Below are 18,405 nucleotides of genomic sequence, written 5' to 3'. Positions count from 1 at the left end.
AAAGGGGCTACCATTCACTTTGGAAGATCACTGTCCCAGAACCAATTCTGTTTCTTTTTTCTTATTTTTCCCTCCATTTAGTTATCCTCAAAAGATCTAGCTAGCATCAATTAAACATGATCTGAGTAACTTAGAGTCTAAGCTGAGGCTTGCTGGTTACTACATGTGAGATTCTACATGATCAATGACAAAGAATCCAGTGAGTCGCCTGACCTGCTTCACTAAGCCTAGGCACAAATATGGTGAAGTGCTTTTATTTCTTTATTAATTGTTTGGGTTCCCCTTCTCAAATTATCAGGAATTTTAGTATCTCCTTTTTGAGGTCTCTCCATTCTAATTTTCTAAAATTCCTGAGTGTTTATTCAGTTCAATTCTCCCTTTTTCCTACTGCTAGGGCACAATAATTAAGACCAAAATGCATGGTGTACATAAACCGTTTCCTCACCTTTGAATAACTATTGTTGCTTTACAAATTTATCTATCTCTGCTCTAATTATCAGATTTCACACCCTCTAGATTATACCTTTCTTGGAAAATGGCAACACCTTATCTCTTTAATAGACTTTGTGACTAGAGTGTAAAAGATCTCCAAATAGTAATTTATTTTAGATCATGTGAAGAAGATTCACTGTCCATGTTTAATAAAGGGTAATGCATCTTTAATGCAAGCTAGTTTCATTTGCCAACTGATTTGCCTGTTTAGGTCATGTCCTAAAAGTCCATTCATAAGTCAATTTGCTTATTTCTATGGATAACTACACTCTTTTATTACATCAAAATATGTAGTATTACATATAAGAACGAGTAATGATAGCAATAATAATAGTTACAATTTCCTGAGTATCAAGTATGTTACACATATTATCTGTTTTTCACAATAACCCTAGAAGATAGTTACCCATTTTACAAATGAAGCTGAGGTTTCAATAAACTAAGGAACTTGCTTTTTTTTTTTTTTGAGAGAGAGAGAGAGAGAGAGAATGAATTTTAGTATTTTAGTATTTATTTTTTAGTTTTCGGCGGACACAACATCTTTGTTGGTATGTGGTGCTGAGGATCGAACCCGGGCCGCACGCATGCCAGGCGAGCGCGCTACCGCTTGAGCCAAATCCCCAGCCCTGAACTTGCTTTTAAGAGCACACAAAGTCAAATATTTGTCTTGTCCCATCTAAAGCTTCTGCTAAAGTGACAATAGGCCACTTATGACTTTCCTTGCCACAGCTGTTGGTCTGCAGGATAGCTACCTGACCCAATTACAGCTCACTCTGGTTATGGCCTGATGTGAAAAGATGAGCTTGGCCACTCAGGAACTGCCTCAGGATCTTTGTGGTGTGTGTGTGTGTGTGTGTGTGTGTGTGTGAATGGAATCCAGGGCCTTTCACATGCTAGGCAAATGAGCTCTACCCACAAACCTGCCTTAGGAATTTGAATCAGGAAACATGGAAAGGAGCAGTAAGTTGGTAACAGGAGCTGAGGCTGAAAGGCACAATCAGAAGTTGATAAATGAGTGTTGTGAAGGGAGACTGAGAGGCCATGATAAGCCATCATTAAGCTAAATTTATGGGGAATAGAAGGCAGGCAAACACTTTGGTGTGGTGGCAGCATATAGGGTGAATGGAAATGGAGTAGGAAGAAACATGTTCAGGGAACAACCAGGTTGGTACAGAACACTTGGCACTCTGGGGCCACACTCTGCCCCTTTCTTCCTTTTCCATAGTTTCTGCACCAGAGCAACCTTAAAATAAATCCTTCATCCCTTGATCTAACTTTAGTGGGTGCTAGTTCCTTTTCTTGTGGGGAGGGAGATACTGGGAATTGAACTCAGGGGTACTTGGCCACTGAGCCACATCCCCAGCCCTATTTTTTGTATTTTATTTAGAGACAGGGTCTTACTGAGTTGCTTAGTGCCTCACTTTTGCTGAGGCTGGCTCTGAACTAATGATCCTCCTCCTGCCTTAGCCTCCCAAGCTGCTGGGATTACAAGCATGCACCACCACGCCTGGCAGTGGGTGTAGTTCCTTTTAACCAGAAGAGCCAAATTAAAACACATAGCCCATGAGTGCTGCAAAGGGGATTTGAACCCCAGTTTTATGGCACAGAGTTTCTGCTCTTGTCACTGTACCTCTTTGTCACATTACAAATGCAGCTCCAATTCACAAGGTCACCTTAATATATTTGAAAAAGAACCAATAGTGGATTCAAGTTTTCTGAATCTTTGTCCCAAGTTTTGGTTTGCCTTTAGAGCCCTGAAGAAGAGGGTGTGGGTTAAGAAAGTCTCAGGCAACTCGGAGGTCTCCCAACAATCTGGGGCAGGACTCCCATTTTTAGGGTGGAAGTCACTGCAATAGTGGAAGGGAATGGGCCCAGGACATGGATCCATTCTGGTCAATGCAGAGAATAGTGGCTTCTTAAGGGCAGGGTCTGGTCTTATCTCCACTTCTAGCCTCAGATTCTAAGACAGTGCCTGATGTGTATTTGAATGAATGATTGATTGAATAAATGAATGGCAGAAGTGGATTACAGCTCCTTGTCAAGTGTATGGATCTTCCTCTCATATGTGGAAACTATGAGAAAAAAGGAAAAATGGGATCTTGGGTAAACAGAAAGGAGACCAGTAAGATAGAGGAAGGGAATCAGGTAGAGGAAAGAGGGGAGGGAAAGAGGAGGAAATGGGGAATGAAATTGATCAAATTATGTTATGTGCATGTATGAATATGTCAAAATGAATTCCCACTATTAGTTATAATTATCATGCAACATTATTTTTTTTTAAATGTATGGGTCCTTCTTCAGTTGAATCTTCCCAAGTCAAAGAACACCTGTCTCCATCTCTAAGAAACTATTCATGCAGCACTCTGACTAATGTTTACAGTGACTAGTCAACTTTAGCTTAAAAATTACCAAAGATGATGTAGTGGTGACTGTGATAATGACATAGTTCAAACACTACAAAAAGACAACTCTGGATTGCATCTACCCTGTTTACAAAAACACTGCCCGCTTTGTCTTCCCCTGTCTGGAGAGAGTGAGATTTTCATTTTAAGAGGCTGACTAAAAAATGCAGGGCCACTTCCTGGGCAGGCTTCCAAGTGACTACATCTTTCTCACAGCGTTCCCCAGAGCTCCAGCCTAAGCTGCCTGGGGCGGGGCCTCCAGCCATTGGTGGCTGGCGAAGCTACCACAGTAACAGTTATCTGCAGCCCGCCAGAATTGCTGTGCTTTTAGGCCCTCCCAGAGCACAGATAACGGCCTTGGTCTTTGCACTGAAGAGACGTCAGAGTTTATGATTGGCCAGGCTGGCGTGTGAAATAGAGGAGATGTCGTGCCACGCTTCCGAGTATGATGCTCCTTTCAGCCGAGTACCCCGGGTGTGGGTGAGTCTAAATGTTTGAAGACTGCCCTCATTGCTTGGGAGATGGTCAAAGCTGGGCATTAGGCCTTTCCAGGGGCATGACTTAGCATCTTTATTAACCCTGCTGAGCCTCAGTTGCCTTTTCTGTGAAATAGGCATAGTATAAAGTGTGCATCCATGGTAGGGTGTTGTGAAGCCTAAGAGGCTGACAGATCCAGAGTAGCTCATCTGGTACCTGGCAGATGGTAGACACTGAAAAGCTATTATTTCTGAAGCACCAGTTAAAAAAAAAAAAAAAAAAGGCGGGGGGCATCATGACAATACCATGTTTATTTCTAGCAGTACAATATTCCTCTGAGAGGCTTAGCAGATATATTTTACTTCTTATTCATACCTGTGTAGTCCACAAGAATAAAACTTCAGGGAAGATGGTGCTGAAGGAAAACTTGTGAGACTGTATTCCCTTTGTTTTCTTTTTTCCCTTCTAGACCCTGACTGCACCTGCCCCATTTGCAGATGAAACGAGCTGCCAGTGCCAAGCACCCCATGAAAAACTGACCATTGCTCAGGCCCGCTTAGGAACACCAGGTGAGGCTGTTCTTCTTTTTCCCCAAATGGGCTCTGCCTTGATATTTAAAGTATTTATAAAGGTCCATCATTATTTGAGCATTGCTTGCTTTCAATTAGAGTTGAATTTAGAGATTATAGCACAATGCAAGAAGGGTGAATGTTAGCAGTGGTAACCTACACCAACCAAAGTATCCAGGTAAAAGATGCAGCTTAATGCAGGAATTTAAGCCCCAAATCTGTCATTTAATAGTTCAACAGCCATGGGCAAGTCATGAGAGAGATATGAGTCTGTTTCCTCATGTGCAAAATGGGGACAATAATACCTGTTCTGCAAAGGTTTTGTGATAGCTAAATTCAGTTAAAAATACCAGAGCATTTTTTTCCAGTGCTGGGGATTGAACCCATGCATGCTGTACCACTGAGCTGCATCTTTAGCCCCTTTTATTTATTTATTTATTTTTATTTTGAGACAGGGTCTCGCTAAGTTGATGAGGCTGGCCTCCAACTTGCAATCCTCCTACTCCAGGCTCCCAAGTCACTGGGAAAATAAGACCAAACCTGGCCCAAAGCATTTTTTAAACCATGAAGGCTTTTATGAACCCAAACTACTATATAATTATTACTATTCTTAAAAGTCTGCATTTTTTTAAAAAACAAACCTTTTTAGCATGCCTTAAAAATACTGGGCTCTGCGATAAAAGTTTATTCATTCATTCATTATTTTTTTAAGGCTGTACCAGAGAATGGATAGTGAAGGGATTTAAAAAGAATATAAATATAATTTGTTTCCCAAGGGTTTTCATGATAATTAAAGAGACAAGACAATTAGAGATGAAATAAAAACCACAAGTAGCATGCTTGCAATGTGCTTAGGGGCTAAATCCTACAACACAGATGATGACTGACAGTTTAGAAAAGGGCAAATTCATTTGGCCTGGAGTGGTCAGGCAAGATGTCAGGGAGGGAACAACATGGAGCTGATACTTTTGTGAGAAATAAGGTTTGAACTGTGTGGGCAGAAATGGAAAATGTGTTCTCAGAAGGATGGAAGAGAAACAATGAAGGCACAGAGATAGAGAGGTGTGTGAGAATAAATGAGTGTAACTCAAGTTGGTTGGGATGGAGTAAAAAATAAGACTAGTTGAGCAAATAAGTTTTGAGCCAGTTATGATGACTTCCTTTGCCAAAAACAAACAACCTAAACTTAGAAGAATCCATGGGACAAAGAACTATTTGCTTAACAATAAGAATGGATATTTATTAAATGCTTACTATGCATTGAGGTCTTTTATGTATCATGCAATTTAACTATCATACTTCTTTATTTCGAGGAGTACTGGGGATTGAACTCAGGGGCACTCAACCACTGAGCCACGTCCCCAGCCCTTTTTTGTATTTTATTTAGAGACAGGGTCTCACTGAGTTGCTTAATGCCTTGCTTCTGCTGAGGCTGGCTTTGAATTTGTGATCCTCCTGCCTCAGCCTCCTGAGCCACTGGGATTGCAGGCATGTGCCACCATACCCAGTTTAACTATCATAGTTCTACACAGCTAGTACTTTTAGTATTTCACAGATGAGGAAATGAAGGCTTAGAGAAGTTGTGAACCTGCATAAGTTTAGGTGGCAGTGATTCTCACACTTGAGCCTGCAACAGAATCACCTGAAGTGCTTGTTAAAAACACAGATGGCTGCCAGGCCCAGTGGTGCATGCCTGTAATATCAGAGGCTCTGAAGCCTGAGGCAGGAGGATTTCAAGTTCAAAGTCATCTTCAGCAACTTAGCAATGCCCTCAGTGACTTAGCAAGGCCCTCAGCAACTTAGTGAGATCCTGTCTCAAAAAATAAAAAGAGCTGGGGGTGTTGCTCAGATGGCTGGGGTGGGTCTCAAGAGTTGCTGCTTTAACAAGTTCCTGGGGATACTGCCACTCTGCAGAGCACACCTGCAGAACCACTTCTAAGTGGTAAAGTTGAGATTTGATCTCAAGCCTATTTGTGTTAGAGCTTGACCTCTTAACCATGACACTCTGCCTTTTAAGAATAGCCTTCAAAAGAGTGAGGTGAGGAAGAGGGTGATCAGAGTAAGCTTTTTCATGAGCTTCTTTTGAGAAGGGCAACCAGAGGCTTAGGGAGGTAACACAGAGCAGACTTTAATGTGTCAAGAATCACCTGGTTAGCTTGTTAGAGAAGCAGAATCCCTGTTGTGCTCCCTACCCACACCAAAACCTCAAATCAGGAAGGGAGCCTGGACATCTACATTTTTAACAAACAGCTCAGATAATTCTTAAGTTGGTGGTCTGGAAACAATACATTGAGAAAAACTGATCCAGCAATAAATCCAAGGTATGCCAAATGAAAGTCCAGGTGTGTATTAGCTTTCTGTGACTATCATAAAACAACTGAGTTAAACAACTTAAAGGAGGAAAGTTTTATTTTGACTCACAGTTTCTGAGGTTTCACTGCATGATCACTTGGCCCTGTTGTTTCAGGCCTATGACAAGGCTGAACATTGTGATGGGGAGAATATGGTGAAGCAAAGTTGCTCACATCATCATGGGCAGGAAACAAGAAAAAGTGAGAGGAAAGGGCTGAGGTCCCAATATATCCTTCAAGGGCACGCCTCTAATGACCTAACTTCCTCCAACTGGGCCCCATTTCTTAAAGTTTCCAGCACCTCCCAATAGAGCCATTAGCTGGGGACCAAGTCTTCAACATATGAGATTGTGGGAGACATTTAAGATCCAAACCATAACAAGGTGGTTTTGAAGAAAACAGATTTGACCTCAAGTTAAATAATGAGCTTCAGGTCCAAGCAGAAAAGGACCTTACTTTTTTGGGGAAAAAGAAAAGGAGGTAGAACTTACTATACATCTGCTATACTGTATCTCATTTAATCTTTACAAAAACCATGTGAGATGTTTATGACTGTGTCCTTTCTACAAAGGAGGCTAATGAGAATTGAAGAACTGAAAAGTAAGTTGTCAAATGTCCTGACTGGGTAGAATTGGGATTCCAATTTGAGTCCCTTTCACCTCAAATCTCTGCTTTGTCCATCACAAGGGGCTGCACTGTGAGGCATGGCCCTCAGCCAATGACCATGGAGCTCAGTGAAAACATGCTCAAGCTTTGAACTGAAGGATGGATGGTGTGTGAACAAGAGTAATGTCCACACATTACAATAAGCTGATATTAATATATCTTTTAAATTTCTTTCAATCTGCAGGTCCTCCTTCCTTCTCTCCCCTCCCCCTCTGCTTTTTATCCCTTGAAGTTTAATTTTTGAAGAAACAAAGACACCAGGTTCTTTTGTTGTTGTTTTTGGTCTTGTAGAGCTTCTCACAGTCTAGAAATTGCTGACACATTACAATTTTTAAAAGTGAGCTTACTGCAAAATCAACTCTGCAAATACTCTCAAATTTACTAAATGTCCTTCTTCCCAGTAATTATGTCATCTTTCTTTTTTTTCTTCCTTGCTTCCTGAATTCATTTATCCTGATCACCTCTGAATCATTAACAAAAAGTTATACAAAACTGCCATCTGCTTTTCCATGGGGTTTATATCTTAAAACAAATTTTCATCAATTGAAATCAAATTGAATAAGAGCATTGAAACCAAGGATCCCTCATTAGACAGTTTGTTATTTCGAAGCATTTTCTGTTTACTGTGCCTTATTTAGAATACAGTATAATCCTGTGAAGGCAATTCTGTTTGTTCAAAATAGTGTATAATTGAAAATAGTTGCAGTTCCTAATCTGACATAAAGTCTCTAGATATTCTATTAGAGAATTTTATTAGAAACATTATACCATCTGAATCTATTAATGTAACATTTATTTGTTTCCAAATTAATGAGGTGGAATTGCATCAAGAAATAATCACTATTTGAAATCTAAGTTCTAAAGATCATTCAATAGAAGTTTCCATTGATTTCTTTCTTTTTAAAGCATTCACAGAAATACAAGTAGTACAAGCTTCCTCACAGACAAGCAAACAAAAAGATAATCTGAAAGTAGAAGAGGAATACTAGGGGCTGGAAAAGGGGTAGGGAGGAAGGAAAGGGTGAAGGTAAAATGGTGAATGGATATGATCAATGCACAATGTATGCATGTATGGAAATATCACAATGAATCCCATTAATTTGTACAATTAGTGTGTTAATTATAATAAAAATTTGTTTATAACATAATACATGCATGTATTTTAAAAAGTCAGACTCTTAGGTTTATAAAGAAAATCAGCAATACCTTTCTCCTCCTACCTCACCCCTAATTCTTATTTCCTGTAGGCACTCAACACTTGACAAGTGACTTTACAAAATGTTTTTGACATCTCTCATTCACTGTCACTGTCTTCCTTGTTTTCTCTAACCTTGGCGAAAATTATGCCTTCTCCCCGCCCAAACTGGGGTTGGAGCCGAGGGCCTCACACATGCTAGACAAGCACACCACCACTGAGCTACATTCCTAGCCTTTTTTATTTTAAGACTGGGTCTTAATAAGTTGCTGAGGGTATCACTAAGTTGTGAGACTGGCCTCAAACTTGTGATCCTCCTGCCTCAACCTCCTGAGTTGCTGGTAGACAGGCATGTACCACTGAGCTCTACAAAATGATACCTTTTAAACTCTTTTTTATACTTGTTTTGGTGTTTTGAGAAGAAGGTAGAGATAAATGTTTGTGTTCTGTTGAGCATATTTAATTGATAGTCCTCATATTCTATATCTTCTTATTAAGCATAATTATATATATACTTATGAAGTACAATGTGATATTTTGATTCATGTATACATTGGGTAATAAGCAAATCAAATTTTTAGTGAGTAGAATAGTGATAACCAGAGACTTGGGAGGGTAGGAAGTGGAAGAAGGGTGAGAGGTTGGTTAATAGGTACAATGTTAATGTCAGGGGAAATAAGTTCTCGTGTTCCTCTTTTTCTTTTTTCTTTTTTTTTTCTTTCTTTTTTTTTTGTGAGATGGGGTCTTGCTATGTTGCACAGGCTGGCCCCAAACTCCTGGGTTCAAGTGATCCTCTTGCCTCAGCCTCTCAAGTAGCTGGGACTACAGGTGCATGTCACTGCATCTGGCTTCTCATATTTCTCTTTTAAAAAATCCATTGTGGGGGCTGGAGTTGTGGCTCATTGGTAAGAGCACTTGTCTAGCATGTGTGAGGCCCGGGGTTCAATTCTAAGCACCACATATAAATAAATGAATCTAATAAAGGTCCATCAACATCTAAAAAAAATCCATTGTGGAGGGGCTGGGGTTGTGGCTCAGTGGTAGAGTGTGTGCCTAGCACATGCGAGGTCCTGGGTTCGATCCTCCGTACCACATAAAAATAAATACAATAAAGGTGTTGTGTCCAACTACAACTAAAAAATAAATAGTTTTAAAAATTAAAAAAAAATCCATTGTGGGACTGGAGGTAGCTCAGTGATGGAGCACTTGTCTTGTGTGTGCAAGGCCCTGGTTTGCATCTCCAATATGGAGCAGTAGGGTGGGGGAAAAGCACTGTTGTGACCACATAGATCTCTTTCCTTCTTAGAGAATAAAATGTCCCTATGACATATGTAACCATGGAGAAGAGGTGACAGATGTGCTTGGGACAAGAGTAGTTTGTTATGAGAAACTACTTTCTCCTGTTATCTATTTTTGGATCTTCTTGGATTTTCATTTTCCAATTCCTTTGTTGAGAGTAGAGAAGGGTGTAAAAGTTGGCAAACAAATAACACTTTCAACAAATGTAATGGGCTTCTTTCAAACTAGCAGGATAGGGGTATAATAGAGTGATACCCGCCTTCCTTCCATTGTGTGACTTGCTTTATCCTAACCCTCCCTTTTGACTCTAAGGGAATAGGTCTTTGGCCTGGTGCAGCAAGTATCCTGTGGGACCATGAAGGACTATAGTGTTGATTGCTTACCTCCAAGCACCACCCTTATATGCAATGCTTATTTCTGACTCTCCTCCCTTTGGGGGCATGGGACCCCATCTCCTATGATATGAAAGAGGTTAGAGAGTGACTTTGTGCAATGATATTATTGAAAATGTTTAACAACTGGCCCTCCAGATGGAAATAAGCCCTGATTTATAGCATTTGCCAATTTCTACAATGAAAACACCCTTACCATGGCTCACTTCAGATTACCAATGAGACTTGAAGTTGGGAAGAAAAGTGTTTGAGCAGTATGAACAGACTCCAGCACAGCTTTGCCTTTGAAACAGGATTTGCAGTCTTCATTCAAGACCGCCAGACTCAAGGACATAGTCATTTGTCCTTTCCATTGAGCTCCTCAGTTACTCATGTCTTGATGTTCCTGCCAAGCCGACTATGCCGGCTCAGACATCTAGATTTCACTCTGAGTCAAGAGAACTCCCCAGTGCTCTGTGTTTGTCTTTCCTGTTGGCTAACAATGTGTGTTCTCATTTGATCTTAATTTTGTTTTTGTTTTGCTTTGATGTCTTTAGAAGAACCTGTATTTAAAATCAATTTCATGCACCAATATGAAATTGATGGTTCGGAGAGATTGCATCTTATCTAGGTAAACTTTCTTATGGCACTATCCTAATGGAAGGTAACTGGAATTCCTTATTCTTGCAGTTCTGTTAACACTGTTTTCTTTCTTTCACAGTTGACAGGCCTGTCAGAGTATATGCAGATGGAATATTTGACCTCTTTCACTCAGGTCACGCAAGGGCACTTATGCAAGCAAAAACACTGTTTCCCAACAGCTACTTGTTGGTGGGAGGTAAGAATTGCATTTTTCTATGTCCAGAAAACTCCTTTATAATATGCTTTCTGAAAAGGGTCCCTTTCAGAATTCCATAAGTAAAATCTGACATTGTTAATGCTTCCAATTCACCCTGTACTGGCTCACTTGTTCACTGCCTGAAATTTAAAATGACATTTTAAAGACCATAGGGGAATTATATCATGAGATTGTGTACCATTGATCCTCAGAGAGACAGATTAATAATACCACCAAGGGTAGCTGCTTCACAATTTCCATTAATGCCTTTCTAATGGAATTTGGGGTATGATCCAGAGGCATGATTAAGAGAAAAGCAATACTATTCTGATTTCAAATCTTGGAGAACTAAAGAGGTTTAGGATGATTAAGGGCATACAAAGTCATTGTCTATTTCCTTTGTGCAACCCATAGCATTTGGGACAGTATTGTGCTAATAATAATGGCTTAAGATAGCCCTAATTAATTGAATTTTTGTTCAGTGTATTAAAGAAATGGAGATTTATGTACCCAAGTAATCTTGGTTCATAATGAAGGGATTGACTTACTTCAAAAGTTTATGGAAAGAGAAGAATGGTTAAATGTGGATCAAAATTTTTCTCCCCCAGAGGGCCTATCTATTTCAATTTGGGCAAAAGGGATGATAGTACCTGCCTAGTAGGCTTTCATTCTCACTTCTGTAGCTTCTGAAAGTAGCATTTGCATTCACTATGATCAGTTTTTGTGGTACTGTATAAAGTGACACCACCCACCTTTATTTATTTATTTATTTATTTATTATTTTTTTAATTTTTTTTACCATCTTTAAACTTCTGTGAGGAAAAAAAAACAGTGCTGGTAAGAGACTGTATTTTTTTAAAGTATTTTGGTATCTTCTGCAAGTTTTAAAACTGCTTTTTGTATATTTAAGAGAAACCATTCTGCATATTTTGCTAAGGGTAGTGATCATGTGGCTATTGAATGGAGTTCTTTCAGAAGGAAGAGAAGTAAAAGGCAGCAGTTAATGGACAAGTCATGCAGAGGACACCCAAAGTGGGTAGAAAACCCAACTCTTATTTTATTCCCATTGTCCTGAGTGGAAAACTTTGTTGATTGAGCATGAACATCTGGAGTCTGGTCCTAGGCTACCAGAAACTTGGGGAAACCTCTGCTGTGTTTGGGTTTTGCTCATTTTGGCAACTTAACCTTGGAGATGGTTTGGTGTGGATCACAGTGAAAGTTTTCTGTACTCCTAGAGTTTTAGACTCACACTTGTCCACACTGAGCCCCCAGCAATTTGTCAGTTTAAATTTTCCTTCCCAGCACTGGATCCCTCAGAGATTTCTGCTGGTGGGTTTCTGCTCCAGTAAATTGTGATTCTCTTTATCTGTCTGTCTCTCCAATGTTGGGGGCAACCCTGTGACATCATTTCTCTGACAAATCTTTGAAGAGTTGTTGATTTTTCAGTTGCTTCTTCTTTTTACTTGTCATTAGAATGGAGTGGTAATGTCTAAGCTCCTTACATGCCAGGCAAGAAAATAGAAGTCCAATTTTGACATTTTAAAACAAAATTATTACCTAATAACTTACATGTACCAGTGGCATTTAAAACATATGACACTTTGAAATGTACCCTTATTCATCCACAAAATATATCAAGCTCTTTTTGAACTTTCAAATATTTTATAAATTGTCTTTTTTTTCTCCTCACATTTATACAATCATTCTTTTCTCTCCTATAATTTTTTTTCTAATGGGATGCTTTAGTGCTTGAAATCTTTTTTGATTACTCTATCATATTCTCTGAAACAGAATTATGTATATAAATTAGCACACAACTAACCAAAATACTGCAATATAACTTTTGATAAATAATTATTAAAAATGAACATAAATTTGATCAGCAGTGTGTCTCTTAATGAGATGAGTGGGATCTCCTTATTTGTGAATGTACCTGTGGATAAATATAACTATTGCTAGAATGAGGCAGTGTTTAACATAAATTTTATTCTTATTTTCCTTGTTATACATATATATAATGAAATATTTGGTTCACACAAATGCATATATGGGAATGGAATGAGTTTGTTACAGTGATGCCACTCAATTCTTTGAATTCCTTCAGAGTTACTGGCCCAAAAAACACAAAAATAATTTATTATTATTACTATTATTATTATTATTATTTTGTCACCCAAAGTAATCTATCAAGTGACTATTTGCTAAGAACCTCCTTCAAATTTGTTGCAAGCAATGAATTGGAAATGACCTTACTCACAAAAGGAATTGTTAAAGCTATTAGAATCATTTGCCTTTTCTCTTTCTTGGAATAATAACAAAAGGCTATATTCAAGACTTATCAAATGACTCTTAATTATAACCATTACTCTTTTACTTGAAAGCAACTTATTCAACCAGATACATGCAGAAAGGGCTGGGAGAATGGAAATATTGGTAATTTCATTACACCATTACCAAGCCAGTATTGTTCTGTGTGTGTGTGCCGAGATTGAACCCAGGGCCTTGTGCATCAGCCCAATAATTTTTGAAACAATTTTATCATTTACTAAAAAAAAAAAAAAATGGGGCTGTCAGGCGAGGTGGCACATGCCTATAATCCCAGCTATTCAGGAGGCTGAGACAGGTAGATTACAAGTTCCAGGCCAGCCTGAGCAACTTAGTGAGACCCTGTTTCAAAGCAAAACTAAAAGGGAAAACTTTGGGGCTGCAGTTTTTTTTTTATTGATTGTTCAAAACATTACAGAGCTCATGATATATCATCTTTCATACATTTGACTCAATTGGGTTTTGAACTCCCATTTTTACCCCAAATACAAATTGCAGAATCACATCGGTTACACACTCACATTTTTACATAATGGCATATTAGTGACTCTTGTATTCTGCTACCATTCCTATCCCCTACTATCCCCCCTCCCCTCCCCTCCCATCTTCCCTCTCTACCTCCTCTGCTGTTGTTCGATTCTCTCCCCTTATTTTTTCCCTCCCCCTTGCCCCTCACAACCTCTTATAATTTTGTGTATCATTGAAGGTCTCCTACCATTTCCATATGCTTTCCCTTCTCTCTCCCTTTCTCTCCCCCATTCGTCTTTGTTTACTGTTAGTCTTTCCCTCATGCTCTTCCTTCCTGTTCTGTTCTTAGTTGCTCTCTTTATATCAAAGAAGACATTTGGCATTTGTTTTTTAGGGATTGGCTAGCTTCACTTAGCATAATCTGCTCTAATGCCATCCATTTCCCTGCAAATTCCATGATTTTGTCATTTCTTAGTGCTGCATAATGCTCCATTGTGTATAGATGCCACATTTTTTTAATCCATTCATCTATTGAAGGGCATCTAGGTTGGTTCCACAGTCTAGCTATTGTGAAGTGTGCCGCTATAATCATTGATGTGGCAGTATCCCTATAGTACGCTCTTTTAAGGTCCTCAGGGAATAGTCCGAGAAGGGCGATAGCTGGGTCAAATGGTGGATCCATTCCCAGCTTTCCCAGGAATCTCCATACTGCTTTCCAAATTGGCCTCACCAATTTGCAGTCCCACCAGCAGTGTACAAGTGTACCCTTTTCCCCACATCCTCGCCAACACTTATTGTTATTTGACTTCATAATGGCTGCCAATCTTACAGGAGTGAGATGGTATCTTAGGGTAGTTTTGATTTGCATTTCTCTGATTGCTAGAGATAGTGAACATTTTTTCATGTACTTGTTGATTGATTGTATGTCCTCCTCTGAGAAGTGTCTGTTCAGGTCCTTGGCCCATTTGTTGATTGGGTTATTTGTTATCTTATTGTTTAATTTTTTGAGTTCTTTGTATATTCTGGATATTAGGGCTCTATCTGAGGTGTGAGGGGTAAAAATTTGTTCCCAGGATGTAGGCTCTCTATTTACCTCTTTTATTGTTTCTCTTGCTGAGAAAAAAAAAATTTAGTTTAAGTAAGTCCCATTTGTTTATTCTTGTTATTAACTCTTGGGCTATGGGCGTCCTATTGAGGAATTTGGAGCCCGACCCCACAATATGTAGATCGTAGCCAACTTTTTCTTCTATCAGACGCAGTGTCTCTGATTTGATATCTAGCTCCTTGATCCATTTTGAGTTAACTTTTGTGCATGGCGAGAGAAAGGGATTCAGTTTCATTTTGTTGCATATGGATTTCCAATTTTCCCAGCACCATTTGTTGAAGATGCTATCCTTCCTCCATTGCATGTTTTTAGGGGCTGCAGTTTTAGCTTACTAAATATTCAGAGATTATTTTCTAACCTAATTGGCAAAACTAGTCCTTACATTCAAAACTACTAGGAACCAAGAAAATGTCCTTTTAAATCAAATGTATTAATGCATTTCAAGAGGCTTTATAAAAACCACTGAGAAATAATTATAGAATGGATTATATAAAAGAGAATGTTAAGATTAAAATAATGTAGATCTAATATAATAAATTATAAACAATACAATAAATCAATGTGTTATTCCTTCTCTAATCATTGGTATGTATGTGTAGCAAATTCTAGTGTTTGGCTTTGGGGAATAATTACATAAAATCAAATATAAAAATAAAAATAATTATCTTTGTTAGATATCATGATTAAAATTTTCCTATGTATTTAAAGATGGAAAGGAAAAAACCTAATAAAAGTAATTGCTCTGGGAGTATGTAATTTTATTTTTTATTATAAGGAGGCAGAAAATAAACATTTTAGAAGATGAAATAGAATAAGAATTATCTGTAAATGGAATATTTTATAATGTGAATTTATAAAGTAGATTTTTAACTTACTTTTTAAATAATGCATATGGAATCTGGAAAAATCATGCTAATGTTTTGCTCAGACATTTATTCCAGTATATCTTTAAAAATTTGATAATTCCAGAAAATATTCCAGTTACATTTCCGAGAAGCAGCAGTACCAGCTTATACAGCTTTGGCTTATTAAAGTGATTTTGAAGTGAATAGCTGGAAAAAATGCTTACTCTTAACTACAAGAGAAAAGCCATTTTTAGGATTCAATATGAGTGTTGAGAATAGCTGGAAAAATGCTTACCCTTAACTACATGAAAAAGCCATTTTTAGCATTCAATATTTCTTTCCAGTGCTCCTTTTGCTTTGAATTCCTCCTAGGCCTTATCCCTAAAGATCCATGTGTTTTCTGGTAATAGTTGGGAGAAGAGGAAGCAAAGTTGTTAGGTCAAAATTTGCATTATTCTCTATTCTACTACATTCAGTTTCTAACACCAAATTTCACCTGTAACAGAAGTACGAATATGACAGGGAAAGAGAGGAAGCTTTTATAGGTTTGTGGCACTTCAAAGAGTCATTAAATGGGGTTTCTATTTGGTTTGGCCTGAGGGTGAAACCTCTTACCACTTGAAATGTAACATAGTAAGGTTTAGATGGCACCTCTCCTTTAAGAGTAAGGCACCTCTCTTTTAAGTAAGGTAAGGGTGGTTTTGGATACAGAGACTTTTTCAGACTCATTAATTTTAGGGAAGGGTGCTATTAGATATTGAGGTTCCAGACACTGATTCTTTTAAAACTGTGTTTGGATCCCTCCTGAAAAGTTTTTGCATACCCCTGAAGGTATGTGTACTCTAGTTTGAGGGGACTTTGGCCTTAGATTATCTTTTTGGATTATCACAAACCAACTTAATGGCAGACAATTCTATACTGAGGACATTCAGAGGGGCCCTTGAAGAATAAGTATTCTGTGTTGTCCATTGAAAGGCTGGCTCTTGATATTATGTGTGTAGTTAACAAATAAAAATGCTTATAGTAAGTTAAAAGAGATTCTCATGTCAATTGTAGTCCCCCTTACATCTACAGGTAGGTTCTTTTTAGGAATTCCCCTGGGTAAAGTGAAGGCTTTACCCTGTGAAGCTACTCTGGTTGGGGCAAGTACATGGACAGGTATTTGGTGCCAATACTTAGTATTTACCAGAAACAATTTATTAAAAGATAGGAAACTGGGATAACTGGAGGTACTGTAGTCTACTTCTCAGCCTTAGGCAGGAGTAGACACCACAACTGTCATGATTTCACACTATGATTATATTACCTGCATATATAATTTCTTGAGCATATAGATAGTAATTATTTGAATTTTTTCTGTGCAAGCTTACCTTGTTAGCATTATTTTAATGAATTGAAACGATTCACTTGTAAAGCACTTTTTTCTTCATTTTAATTTAAAATTTCATGTCATTTGAAAACAGAAAGAAATTACAATTTATAGCAGAATTTTTTCCCTAAAAATATTTTTAAAAGATGAAAGTCACTAAACATCTACCTCTGCATCATAGGAGGGGAATAAAAATGAAATCAATAAATATATTACTACTGCTACTATAGTTGATGTAAATATTACTCCACAAGCTTGTATTTGTACTTTATTGAATTTTAATTGAAATGAAATATTCCTCTACAGCTGGGGGTGTAGCTCAGGGGTAGACCACCTGCTTAGCATGGAGGAGGCCCTGGGCTTGAACCCCTGTATTGCAAACAAACAAACAAACAAAAAAAACAGTTTAAAAAATTCTCAGATTTCATTTGCATGACTGGTGAGAAACTCAATTGCAGTTTTTATTGGGTTCTTTTGACTTCCCCAGAGTCAACAAGTGTCCAAAATATTTGCAAAACAAACCAGGAGAAGAGCTTCTAGTCTTCAACTCAGTGACCATTTTTTTTCACTGTCCTCATTGTTCAAGCCCACATAATTACTAGCAGAAAGCAGATCCATTGCAAGTGAGGCAACTGTGGTCTATGCCCAGGTGGGAGCTCCCGTGCTTAGGGCCTCATGTCCTCATTCCTCTTGAGGCTCTGCCACTGGCCCCTTCTGCTTGTAGAATCCACAGTCAATTGATCTTTTCCTCCCAATTTGGAGGAATCTTCTCTTTCATTGTGTTCTTCCTTATAGAATTCCCCCAAGGAGCTCTGGCTTTGTAAAAACAGCTGCCAAGAAGACAGGCTGTCTACCAGCAACTTGAACTTTACAACTTCTGCAAGGGAGTTTGTATCAAGAGGCCTGAACACCTACATGGAGTTGGGCAGGGAAAAGACAGAACACAAAACCCAAAGGAATATTCCCATAAATGATCCTGCATTACTGCTACTGTTAATAAATGGCTAACGTCATTGAGCATTACTTTCTGCTCATGTGGATTATCAAATTTAATTCTCAAAACTTCACCATATTTAAAGATTAAGCAACTGAGGCTTGGAGAGTTTGAATAACTTTGCAAGTAGTAAGTAGCAGAGCTGGGATTGGAATCCAAATCTGTTGGGTTCTAAAGTTCAACCCCTATGCTATTTTTTCTTTCCTGCAGGGTATTTCATTTTGAGCACAGTGAGCTGCCAGGATAGGTTAGTTGCAGCATGAGCTCCCAGAGAGCTCAATGAATTCATCCATGGAATACCACTGCTCACAGTTCTCCATCTGGTTGTCAGAGTGCATTTGCCAAGACTCAAGCACAACAGTGCTGCTTTGGGTGTAATTAATGTTTAGACAATAACTGGTCAGCATGTTCAGCTGCTTCTTGAGGTCACTCCTGGGATATGAAAATAGAGCCCTGTATTGGCGTAAACAGGATGTTTGTTTTCTTTGTGATCTATCAGGAGGCCATTATCTTGGTCATTCAGAAGTTACACTAAATTGCTCAGGTGCAGATTCAAAAGGGGAGAAAGATACCATCCAGCCTAGTTTTGTGCTGTTTGAGATAGAATATTGATGGATCTGAAATCCCTTTCCACTCAGT

At 38.5% G+C, this 18,405-nt stretch overlaps 1 protein-coding gene across 4 annotated transcripts in view; it reads left to right on the top strand.

Moving 5' to 3' along the window:
- PCYT1B (phosphate cytidylyltransferase 1B, choline) overlaps positions 1–18,405 on the top strand; it is a 98,002-nt gene that overhangs the window by 47,658 nt on the left and 31,939 nt on the right. For 3 of the 4 annotated variants that reach the window (XM_081278272.1, XM_081278274.1, XM_081278271.1), the window contains exons 2-3: positions 3,841–3,940; positions 10,544–10,660. In XM_081278272.1, the coding sequence (XP_081134398.1) occupies positions 3,841–3,940; positions 10,544–10,660 (217 nt within the window). Of the gene's footprint in view, positions 1–3,243; positions 3,375–3,840; positions 3,941–10,543; positions 10,661–18,405 lie in introns of those variants that run through there. The other variant, XM_081278273.1, reaches the window with a different exon arrangement.

Source organism: Spermophilus citellus (genome assembly GCF_964194105.1).
Source record: "Spermophilus citellus genome assembly, chromosome: X".
In the NCBI taxonomy this organism is placed as follows: domain Eukaryota; kingdom Metazoa; phylum Chordata; class Mammalia; order Rodentia; family Sciuridae; genus Spermophilus; species Spermophilus citellus.
The sequence above is the reverse complement of the archived record's forward strand: the minus strand, read 5'-3'. Positions and strand labels throughout refer to the sequence as shown.